At 38.9% G+C, this 12,000-nt stretch overlaps 1 protein-coding gene across 1 annotated transcript in view; it reads right to left on the minus strand.

Annotated features, from left to right (window-relative positions):
• Positions 1-12,000, minus strand: part of sh3bp4a (SH3-domain binding protein 4a) — a 39,263-nt gene that overhangs the window by 11,255 nt on the left and 16,008 nt on the right. The window contains 3 exon segments of the mRNA XM_051094868.1: positions 5,882-7,642; positions 7,644-8,245; positions 8,335-8,530. Of these exon segments, the coding sequence (XP_050950825.1) occupies positions 5,882-7,642; positions 7,644-8,245; positions 8,335-8,530 (2,559 nt within the window).

Consider the following 12,000-nt stretch of genomic DNA (forward strand, 5'->3'; position numbering starts at 1 on the left):
GAATGGTGGCATCACATTTTCTACAGTTTAGATGCCTGCTGTGGCTTCCTGCGTTTCGGTAGTTTAGAGAGAGAGGCGAAGCAAAAAAGATGGAAAGAAAAGAAACAGTAGGGGGGGAAGCCAAGCCGATGAGTGGGAGGAAGACGAAAGATTTTCTTTCTTAGTTGTAAAACTGCATAAAACGAACCCGGCAAGGATTTTCTATCTCTCTAGTGACAAGAATAATGAGCCGAGTTTTTATTTTCTAGTTGAAAGGCTTTTTTCTAGTGCGTGGGAATGTATAATATCAGATTTGTTCAGGATTCTGGCCAACATATTACAGGAATTGTTCAACCAAAAAATGATAATTCATCACTTACTCATCCTTAATGTCTTTCTGTATGACTTACTTTCTTTTCTGGAACATAAACGGAAATATTTTTTGCGCATAATAAAAAAAGTAAATGATGACCATGGCAGTCAAGCAAAATTTTTAAGGCAAGACGAGAAAAAGTCTAAGACCATGTTAAAAATCTAATTCAAAATGCTTTAGCAGTTTTGCAAACAATATAATCTGTAACGTATGGAAGAAGCCCATTCCACCACTGAATAATAAATTAAAAAAAGATAAATGTGACTTTTTATCTCATTATTCTCATAAATATAAATTTGTAATTCTGAGAAATAAACTCACAATTCAAAAGTCGCAATTCTCAGAAATAAAGTCAGAATTGTGAGATATAAACTCGTAATTTGGAGAAATAAACTTGCAATTCTAAGAAAGTCGTAATTCTCAGAAATAAAGTCAGAATTGTGAGATATTGTAGTTCAGAGAAATAAACTCGCAATTCTGAGAAAGTCGCAATTCTGACTTTATTTCTGAGAATTGCGACTTTCTCAGAATTGCGAGATATAAACTCGTAATTCTAAGAAAGTCACGATTCTCAGAAATAAAGTCAGAATTGTGAAATATAAATTCGTAATTCTGAGAAATAAACTTGCAATTCTAAAAAACTCAGTTTTTAGAAATAAAGTCAGAATTGCGAGATATAAACTTGCAATTCGCATAAATAAACTTGCAATTCTGAGAAAGTCGCAATTCTCAAAAATAAAGCCAGAATTGCAAGATATAAACTTGTAATTCTGAGATAGAAACTTACAAATTCTGAAAAATAAACTCACAATGCGGAGAAAGTCGCAATTCTCAGAATTAAAGTCAGAATAACGTGATATAAACTCAGAATTCTGAGAAATAAACTTGCAATTCAAAAATCACAATTCTCAGAAATAAAGCCAGAATTGTAAGATTTGAACTCGTAATTCAGAGAAATAAACTTGCAATTCTGAGAAACTCGTAATTCTGAGAAATAACGTCGCAATTCTGAGAAAGTCGCAATTCTCCAGAATAAAGTCAGAATTATTAGATATAAACTCGTAATTCAGAGAAATAAACTTGCAATTCTGAGAAACTCGTAATAGTCGCAATTCTCCGAAATAAAGTCAGAGTTGTGAGATATAAACTCGTACTTCTGAGGAATAAACGTGCAATTCTGAGAAATTTGCAATTCTTTGACATAAAGCCATAAATGTGAGATCTAAATTCGTAGTTCTGAGAAATAAACTCACAATTAAAAAGTCGCAATTCTCAGAAATAAAGTTAGAATTGCACGACATAAACTCGTAATTCTGAGAAAAAAACCTCACACTTCTGAGAACGTGACAATTCTCAGAAAAAAGCCAAAATTGTGACATAAATTCATGCAATTCTGCGAAAATTGCAGAATCGTGAGTTTGTAAAGTCAGAATTATAAGATAAAAAGTCGCAATAACCTTTTTTATTTTAACATGCTTCCATTGTATAATGAATAGATCTGAATTACATCAGAAAAAACAAACAAACAAACAAACAAACAAAAAAAACAAAACAAAATAATCTTTTTTACTAGTAATCTCAGACTTTTGGATTGTATCCAATCCAAATTTGGGTAACATTTTTCAATATGGTTCCCAACATTAGTTAACATGAAGTAACAATTAAAAAATATTTTAAAACATTTATTATTCTAAAAAGTGTTACTGAATTTTCAAGTCAATAATTCCAAAATATAATCTTTCCATGTTTGCATTTCAGCTTCTGGGTCCAGCTGACTCCCTCCCATTTACTTTCATTTCAGGGAATGATGGGATGATATCTCAAACGTTCAATTACCAAGTGATCTATCACGGCATCTATCATAGGTGCTGGATTTACCCTGGCCTCCCTTGGCATCCTCCCATTACCTGGTTTCTCCCATCATCAGATAAATTAGACCTGCCAAAATCCACCGTTGGCACCACAAGACACCCGGATCAGACAGCCCTGACTGAGAGCCGTGAGGTAAACGTAGCTTGTTGTTTGGAGGGTTAAGGAAATAAACTGACAGCAAATGTGTGCTGTCAGAACTCACTGTGCAGACAGAAAAAAAAGTAACTGTAGGAAATTACTTCTGTTGACAAAACTGGCTTGATCTCAGTTGCAAAAAGTTATGTATTAGGGAAGGTCTTGATAACACAGTGATGAATTTTAGCAATATTTCCAACTGATTTCAAGTCGTTCATACTGAGGTGCGGTTAGCATAAGTCAAAGTATTGAGGCATGGTTCTGAAAAGGTTAGTATGATGAATGCTAATTGCACATTTGAGCTATGAGACTGAGAATGCATACTTATATGCAGCATTAAAAGTATGTACAGCAAGCAACTCAAGCTAGTATGCTAGTATTTTGAGACACATTTATATTAGCTAAATGCTAACACTGATGTTTAAGCATAAGCATCTAGCTAAAAAAAAACCCAACTGCCACATTTTGGGCATGTTGCATTTAGCATCTAGCTAAAACTTCTAACATTTGTCTAATCTTTAACTCTAATTTTTATTATTACTTCAGTTAGGAAATACACATTTTAGCTAGATGCTAATGATCAAATCATGCTAGAAATGAGTGTATATATAAATTCTTACACAGCTTCTGTTCATATGTAAACTTTCTATCATCCAGCTTTATTTAATCTAGCTTTAAAAATCATTATTTCTCACTTTGAAGTTCACAAGCTCACTCTTTGGTTGCGCAAGGAATTGTAAGGCTAAAAAAGGCATCCAAGCATGTGAACATCAACTATTTACTTGAACTACCGTACCTTTTGGACTCCTTGGTGATACCATCTTAACATACTATCATTTAGAATCCACAAATGCTAATCTTGCATACTATTTATAATAGATAGTATGCAAATTGGAATGCAAGTAGGTGAGAGAGAGAGTGAGAAGTGTCAGCTTTTCCCTTTGAAACTCAATAGAGCTAAACGATACCGCTGAATACAGTGGCAGCCACATAACGTGTCAATGCACTACGTCCACTTACAGTAATGACTGTAAAATAAGTCAAAGTGTTGCGGTTATGGTCGAAGAGCCACAGAAAAATAATCTAATTTTAGCCATGCTGCCAGAGGGCAGGGAGAGGTGAAGGTCATGTTTCACATTGATTTCTAAAGGAGCATGTAAAATGTGTCCCACCACACCATGGCTATTTGAGAAAAAATGTCAGGGCTCAGACAGTCCTCAGGCAAAATCTGTTGGAAATCTCTCATAAATGCATTATTTAACCCCTTAGGGGCAGAGACGGCCAGTTTAAACCAGACGGCGAGACAAAACTGTCAGCACATTTAGATAAAATACACCTAATCAATTTTAGAAATGGCCAGAGATTATAGTTCTCCAGTTATTTTAGCACAAACAAATATAAATAAGTTATCTTACAATGAAAGCTTTAGCTATAGTGACTGTAGTGACATTTACACAAAAGAAGCTGCACCGAATCCAAAAAAGGTGGCTCGCTGTTAGCTGGCGATAACCCCAATTCAGCCCACTGCAAATATTTAAACCAAGCACATTAAAATGGCTCGGTTTAGCTTGTTTTCTTTTCTAGCCTGATGGCCTTGGAGTGCCCCCATGCTGTTTGGTTTTATTTTAGAAGTGTTTAGATATGGCTGAGGCAGCTGCCAAGCTCTTTCAGTCTTTGGAAGCTTCCAGAATGCCTAGCCAGCCACCTAGCACAAGCTTTGAAAAGGCACCACTTGCTGAGTAAAGGTGGCAAGCTGCCATTTATGACTTGATAAAACTTGGCTTAATAGGAAAAGTCATATATTTATGGATTTAGGCTAAGCACATTTGCGTGTGGAATGCTAACCGTAAATGAAGAGACTGAGGCAGCATGCAGGATTGTTAAATCACAATACAGATGGGTATTAGCTTGAAAGGCCTATAAATTGCTACGCTAAGCTTAATAGCTAGCCTGTCAGACTTAACGCCGAGCAAAATTTCTTCCATCTCATTGTCTGCACAACTCAAAATGTCACCAGGCTCAGAAGCATGGGGTGCAATTACCAAACTCAAAAAGACAAATCGCTAAATAATAGCAAGAGCGGGGCCGGAATAGGCCGTGTGTCCATCAGGGACTACAGGCTGCAATTTCAAAATCGATTCGCTCCCACAAAAGACAACCGGTTGTCCTGTGACGTCAGGCCTTGGGAATAATAGCCTCATCTCCACTTGATGAATGTGTCAGCACTTGAAGCACGGTGGGGAAACAATGATGAAGCTCCCTCTCAGCAAGGAGAAATACACAGATACACTGTGAAAGAGATGAGAACGATTGCTGAGGTGTTACGCCCTGTAACAGACGCTTACCACCCACTCAAGCCTTGAATAATTTAAATTTAACAAAAGCTCTGCCTGTTGTGGAAGGAAAGATCAAACAACGATTTTGGTCAGGGATACATCACTTCAACACTGAGGTCAGGAAATAGGCAGAATCCCCATTCGGACCTTTAAAAACACCCAGCATTTTCACATTTGTATTGTTTATCCAAGATAAGATGCTAAAGCTAACACTTTTCTAAAGATAAGGCTGGAATTACATCATCCTTCCTCTCTCTTGCTATCCACCCTGAACAAGTGATAACACATATCTTTCTCTATGCACCGTCTCTTTAGATGTGCAAGCCCTGAGCTGACTGAAGTGGGGCGCTAACCTGTTTACTTATAAATGATGATATCGGTCAATGCTGGTAGAAAAAATATGTAAGGTAGAAATGGATACACTACCAACATTCTCTGCTATGCTGTTCCGGCACTAGTGTCCTTTCCTAATATTGCATTTGGCAACACAAGTGTGGTTGAGTACTTCATCCAAACCACCCATTCAAGTTATTCCAATCAATATAATAAAACTAAAGGGACAGGGCCTTTCATATTATAAAAGATTCCCATCAGTCTTCTGAAGCCATACAATACCTTTGTATGTGGACCAGAGCAAAATTTAAGTTCACATTTGAGAAAGCCATAAAGGTTTGGAACAACATAAGCAAAAGGGGTGATGTAAACGATGACAGAGTTTTCATTTTTAGATGAAATAAGGACACCAAAAAGTTTATATTGCTGGACATTGTGTAGATTAGACAGAGGCAGCTTGTACATTACCAGCCCTGGACATCCTGTGCCCAGTGATAAAAAACTAATACAAGCGCAATCTTTCTTTCAGTCAGAATTTGAGCGAGCCAAGCAGGGTCCCCGCTGCTGTACTTGCAGGTTTCCACAGCTGTACAGATAAGAACGGGCAGCAGAGAGCAGCTAAGTGCACTCTCATCAGAATTAGCCCCAGGCATTAATAAGAGGAAATGAAGATAAGCAGGACTGCATAAAAATGGGTTTAAATCAAATACTTTGTGGACAAATTTCTAATAGCTACCCATTTAGGGTGGACGTCTACTGCATTCAAAAAGCAAACATAACCACAATAGTTTTCAAACTGTGCACTTCAGACAAACCAACACACACACACAAACACACAGACAGTGAAGCTTACCATCATCAGTTCCTTCTGAAAAGACTTTTTCTCCTTGGTCTCCATGTTGAGGCAATCTTCCTTTAGCTTCTCCAGCACTGAGGCAACCCTCTCAGGTTCACTATCAAGCTCTGCTCTGCAGAAATATGTCAAAGGAAGATTCACATAGCCTAGAGCATCAGCAAATGCTCGCCAGTTTCCCAGATTTTCCATAAGTATTGTCCTCGCAGAGGCGTAAATGTAAGTGAGAAACTTGCAGGGCTTCAGGATTTGTTCCATCAGCATTGTGGTTGTAAGGTCTGGCCCACAGAAGTAAATAGGCTTGACCTTTCCCAAGACAAGCACATTTTTTACATGTACAAGCCCAATCTTTCCCTGATAGTATCCAATGTACCACTCTTTGGTCCATAGTTGTCCTTTGAGTTTGATCTTCTCCTCACTAAGCAAGGCGATAATATCGCCTTTTTTATATTCCAGCAAGTACTGATTCTTGGTCTGCCTTATAACTGTTTTGATCAGTTTGCCAAATTTCAAGTTGGTAATGCACCGCTCCTGAAACTGTGGGTATTTGGTGGTGATGGCAAGAGGAGACAAAATTATTTTGTCAACTTCCTTTTTCTTTAGGAACCGCCTCTGGCCGTTGTTCCGCATCCCGGTTTTAGGTGGCGGCTGTGGTGTCTGAACACAAAATTGTGCAAGGATGCAATCCTGATCATCTTTTACCTGGACGCGTAACGTGAAGTCAGAAATCTCATCTGCATTCCGAGACGTAATCATGTAGATGAGCCGACTCACCTTGCCTAGTTTGATCTGAAACCCACGAACGACCCTAGCCTGATCATTTGCCTTGACCTCATAATTTGACATGTTGGAGTACATGCCTATCTGCAAGTCCTGAGGTCTCCCAAGGACAAATTGGTGCTTCCCCCACAGTTGTAGGGCAACTGGAGGGGCAGACTTTGCTTGTTTCCCAACTTCGCTAACTAGTAAAGTCTTGGGGGCACAGTCATGGCCAAAAATGGCCACCACAGTCTTAAAAGATGGATGAATATGCTTGGGCCCGTAGAGACCCAATGTAACCTTCTTCATCATATGATCCCAAACAGTTGAATTGAAGGAGACATGTTGGGTCTGGACAATAACTGCTACATACATGCAGGGCTCCAAGTTGTCCAGCTGAACCTGAATTGTATCACCATAAATGTAAGCTTGTGGAACAGGAGAATAAGGACCTTCTTTGCAATCACTTCTTACACACAAAACCTCCGCCATTTGACTTTCTGTCTTTATTGCAACGGATACCTTCATCTCTAAGGTAATGAATGACTTTATCTCCATGTTGCTCAGTTTGATTTCAACCACTGGACTGACAGTCGAACATCTGTCATTGTTTAACTCCAAGGGAGGATCTAGTAGAGCCTTCATAGAGATTTGCTGAGTGTCTCCCACTGCAACATGGCCTTCAGGAACATGAATACTGATATTTGTGTCTGGGAGCTGGACTGCCCCTCCACAGCTGTCCAACTTGCAGACGATGTTGGTCTCTACTGGTTGAGTTTGACCCCAGCCTGGGTTCTGCCCAAGGGACTCAAGGTCATGGCAAGATCGTGCCAACTTCCGGTGGTTTAGCCATGCTGTCCTAAAGTCCTCTCTGTTCTGAAACTGCTCCGGTGAGGGAGCTTTAAGCCCTGTGAAAAACCCTGATGAAGGCAATGGAGGATTCGACTGAGACTGTAAGATAGATAACTCTGATAAACTATAAGATCTCTTGCTTCGAAAAAAAAGGATTGTCCTTGCGAAGCATCTGCAAGGCTTCAAAATCAGCGCTGGTGGATGTTCCATCAAAGACACTATTGCTGTACCCTTTCGTGTTGCTGGTGGTGGAGATGGGGGCTGAAGGCAAGTCAAAGAAAAGCAAATCCATGCTGTTGCACTGGTTCACCTTCTCATTGCTGTTCTGATCAAGAACATCATCCATGGACCCATTTAGGAATGGGTTGGTTGAGCAGAGCATGGAGAAGGGGTTGTTATTGTCATAAGGCAGGGAGGGCTTCAGCGACACTCCAGTCCACTCCCCCAGAAGGTCCAGCTCTTTTGCTCCCTCCTCCGAGCAGTCCCCAAGATTGTCAATCATCCCACTGTCACTTAGAGATGAGTTCCTGTAGTTGATCGGCTGGACGTACGTCGAAGGGATGTATCCCATTTCTCGGTTGTTGTGGGCGTACCACCATTCCCCACCAGACGTGTCCAGCACATAGAGATGATCACCTTTGGAGAACTTTAGCGTGGTAAAACTGGATGGACAGTAATCCTTTATGGCAACCACTTCCCGTGCAGTTCCAAACGACGTTGAGGGGGCCAAACGCAAGGCACTGGGAGAAGGCACTGTAGAGATAAACATATTTATTAGAATGACTGATTCGTAATGTATAGGGCACAACCAAATCTAAAGTTCTGCAATACAATAAACTGACCTTTGACATCTATGAGACTCGCCTCAGTCACTCCCTCATCAAGGTCGATAAGAGTGCCCTCTGATTTACATCTAGGGAGCACATTGTTGTTGTTGGTTACTCTGATCCTGTGGGCTGCCATCTTGCATTGGTTACTCATTTCACCATTGCTCCAAATTTGACAATCAAACACGGGCACTTTTCCATTTTTTTCCTGCTGGGAAAACAAAAAGGACAGGGACAATGTTGATTAGCTTTGTGTGGCAGGACAAACACTTGATGCTCGGAGAATAATGAGACACGCTGCAATCAGATTATTGGATCATTAAGGCAAAACTCTTCAGAGAGATTGTAGCTAGAGATTTGTGTGGTATAGCTGAAGGGACAACTGGGACAAGATGTAACTCAAATGTACTGCATGAGATTAAGAGATCTTTAAAGTTGATTACTTTGGAAGGGGTTTGCATCTTGTTGACTATTTAGTAGTTAAGTCAGGAACTGGTTTAGAAGTCGAGAAAAAGCTGTTTCCAGATGCTGGTGAATTCTGAATGTCTCTTTTTTTCATAACATTCAATTCTGTCACAACATGGTTTGACTCAAGGAATATATATATGTCAAAGGAATTTCAGAAAATCCTGCAGCAGTTACTACAATCAATAGGACACATTCAACAGGTGCTTTCATCTCTTGAAATGACAATGTGTGTTCAATCTTTGACCTTCACTTCAACTTTTATGTTTCTTAATCTCCCAGAAAACCTCTTAGTGATACCTCACTGCTAACAGAACATAAAGCTAGCCAGAAATCAAAATGTACACAATTTACTTAATGCACATTCCTGGTCTTCTTGCGCATGTTGCTCTAAACAACAACAAAAGTCTTTTATCAAACTTTAATGCCTTGCTGCATTACCGAGACAACATTTCTTTTCAGCTAATGCCGCTAATCCCTCTTTTCCCATCTTGAATATTGTTCAAGTGGAATGTACTATAATTTACTTCTGTAGCTTTAAAGCTGCATAAGGCTTTATGGATCAATCTTGGTACACAGTGTGCACAATTTACTTTAGACTGAAAGTCACACTAACACAAACAAGGTAATAAAATTGTCATTTACCAAATGAATAAATGCAATAAATAAAAGGTAGCTCTCCCTGCTGTAAACAACAACAATGTAAAATCTGCTCCTAATTTATAGACTTGATATCTGGATGAAACTGTCTTCTATCACGGGTAGAGCTTTTGATTTGCCGCGTACTAAAAGAAAGATATCAAAGCATATCAAAGGACACCTTGAACTAAAAATCACATGCATATGGTGCAGCAGGGGTTCCATCAATTAAACAAACTAAAACACCCGCTGGGTGATGAACATGAATAAATACCATCCTAAAACTGAATATATTACTTTTTGTTGTCAGCACGGTTCCGTTTAGAAAAAAGCAGCACAAACTTTTTTGCAAACTCCTGTAGCGCTATATAAAATGCTCAATTTTTGTACCTTGTTGTGGATTAGAGGTGCTATTTTTTCTGTTATGATTTATGCTCTCTTAAGGTAAGCAACAGTTTGGCTTTGGGGGGAGGAGGAAACAGACTCAATTTCCATGCATGATTGCCTCAACTTCTGTCTGAGACGATGAGCGCTATTAATCTGCTCTTGACGTGACAGACATGCAAAACAACACAGAGATGTAAAACAAGCTATAATTAGTTGGACTAAATAATCACAGAAGCATGAAACGAACATCAAACAAGACCAAAGGGCCAAGTAACTCAGAGTAGCTGATAATAATTTAATTTCTACACAGCAATTTACCAATGGATGCCATAAATGAGGTTTGGGGGTGTTTCTGCACAGAAAAGCTGTATGTTTTGTTGGGGAAAATTTTTAGAAAGTTGTGTGAAAGATGAAAACGCACAAAGGCCTTTGAAGGACCTTTCATGTCTGCTACTTAAAGGCTTGATGAACCCTGCAAAAAGAGGTAAGCATCTTTGCCATGTATGTTTTAAAAGCCTTTCACAACAAAAGACTTGTGGAAGGATTTATTCTCTTTTAAATGTCTGTTTCTTTTTAACTACATTTAATAGATGCTGAAGTAGGTCAGCAATAGCACTTGGCTCCGCTCCCTTTAGTCCAACTCTGCAAAATCCTCCCTCATGCTTTTATTTTATTCATAATTCAGGCCATCGGAAGTTAGAGAAAGTGCATTACTAGAAAAAAAAGAGTTGTAAAATTACAGTGCTGCCCTCTCTTGTTTCTATCAGCTCTTTCTAAAAAGTGCTTTCAAGGTCTACGATTCTTCTAACCTACAAATGAGACCAAAAAAGGTCTCATTTTATACTTTATGAAACCATCACTGCCACGGTTGGATGTGTCGATGGTGGTATTAGAAGGCAGAGGAAGAGCGATTGATGGATTAGAAACCTAGAGGTCTGACAAGGATGTAATCATGGTTTCTGATAACAGCACCTGGGGCACTCCAAAGACTGAAGATGAGTGTCTCCTTCCCATAATCCTTCTGTATCCCCCTATCCCCTTTTTTTTAGTGTCTATTTTTACAGACTCGAGTGATAAAGCCATTTAGACATTGATCTGTCAACTTTATACTCAACTTGTAAGTGTAAGTATCATCAAACATGCTTTTGCATTTTTGGGTGGTAACAGGCCGAAGTACCTACCTGATCTCATGACAAAAACATACCTGTGGGGAAAAACTCCAATTGTATTTTCTCCCTCAACTTCAAAAATCTTTTCAAAATCATCCTACATCGCTGCAGAAGTACCAACCCAGTCTTTGCAAAGTGAACATGCAAAGAAGATCAAACACCCTTAACAAAAAAGGTGATATAGGACGATTTTGAAGTTGAGAACATGAGATGGGAGTTTTTCAACATACCCTAACTGTCATGAACCGGAAAAAAACAGAGTTCAGGCAAAGCAAGACAAGACGAGCTTTGACATTAAAAAGTATATAAACTGTATTATTTTTATGAAAATAACCGACTGTTACACTAGGTAAGACCCTTCGTCCTCAGCTGGGATCATTTACAACTGCATTTGGGATTATTTGAAGCTGCATTCAAACTGCATTTGGAAGTTCAAACTCGGAGCACCATAGAAGTCCACTACATGGAAAAAAATGCTAAAATATTTTCCTTAAAAAACAATTTATTTTACGACTGAAGACAGAAAGACATGAACATCTTGGATGCCAAGGGGGTGAGTACAGTATCTGGAATGGTTCTGGAAGTGGACTTCTCCTTTAACAAGATGTAATGTTATTCAAGTAGCTAGCTATAACATGCCTATTTTAGCTAACTTGCTTTGCAAGATTCTCTTCAAATGCTTGAAACTAACAAATTTCTGCTACAGCGCCCCTTGAGGCAATTCTGAGAATGTAATGCATAATGAACTGTGGTTGTAAGGTGCAGTCACACTTTTTGTTGTCTGACTAAATTTTGTTGGCAATATCCAGTCATTTAAATTGGAATCCACACAATCTGAAGTGTCTACGCAGATTTTGCTCATTTTTAAATGTGGTTTGAAAGTGATTTAAAGTTATGCCTCTTTAGCTCACAAAATTTCAATGAAATGATGCTAATGTGACCACGCCTTGACATATTTCACAAAGTGGTAATACTGAAATATGTTTGTTTAGCTAGAAACATTAGCAATTACGCAACTTTT

This window comes from Labeo rohita, chromosome 22, assembly GCF_022985175.1.
Source record: "Labeo rohita strain BAU-BD-2019 chromosome 22, IGBB_LRoh.1.0, whole genome shotgun sequence".
NCBI classification, from domain to species: domain Eukaryota; kingdom Metazoa; phylum Chordata; class Actinopteri; order Cypriniformes; family Cyprinidae; genus Labeo; species Labeo rohita.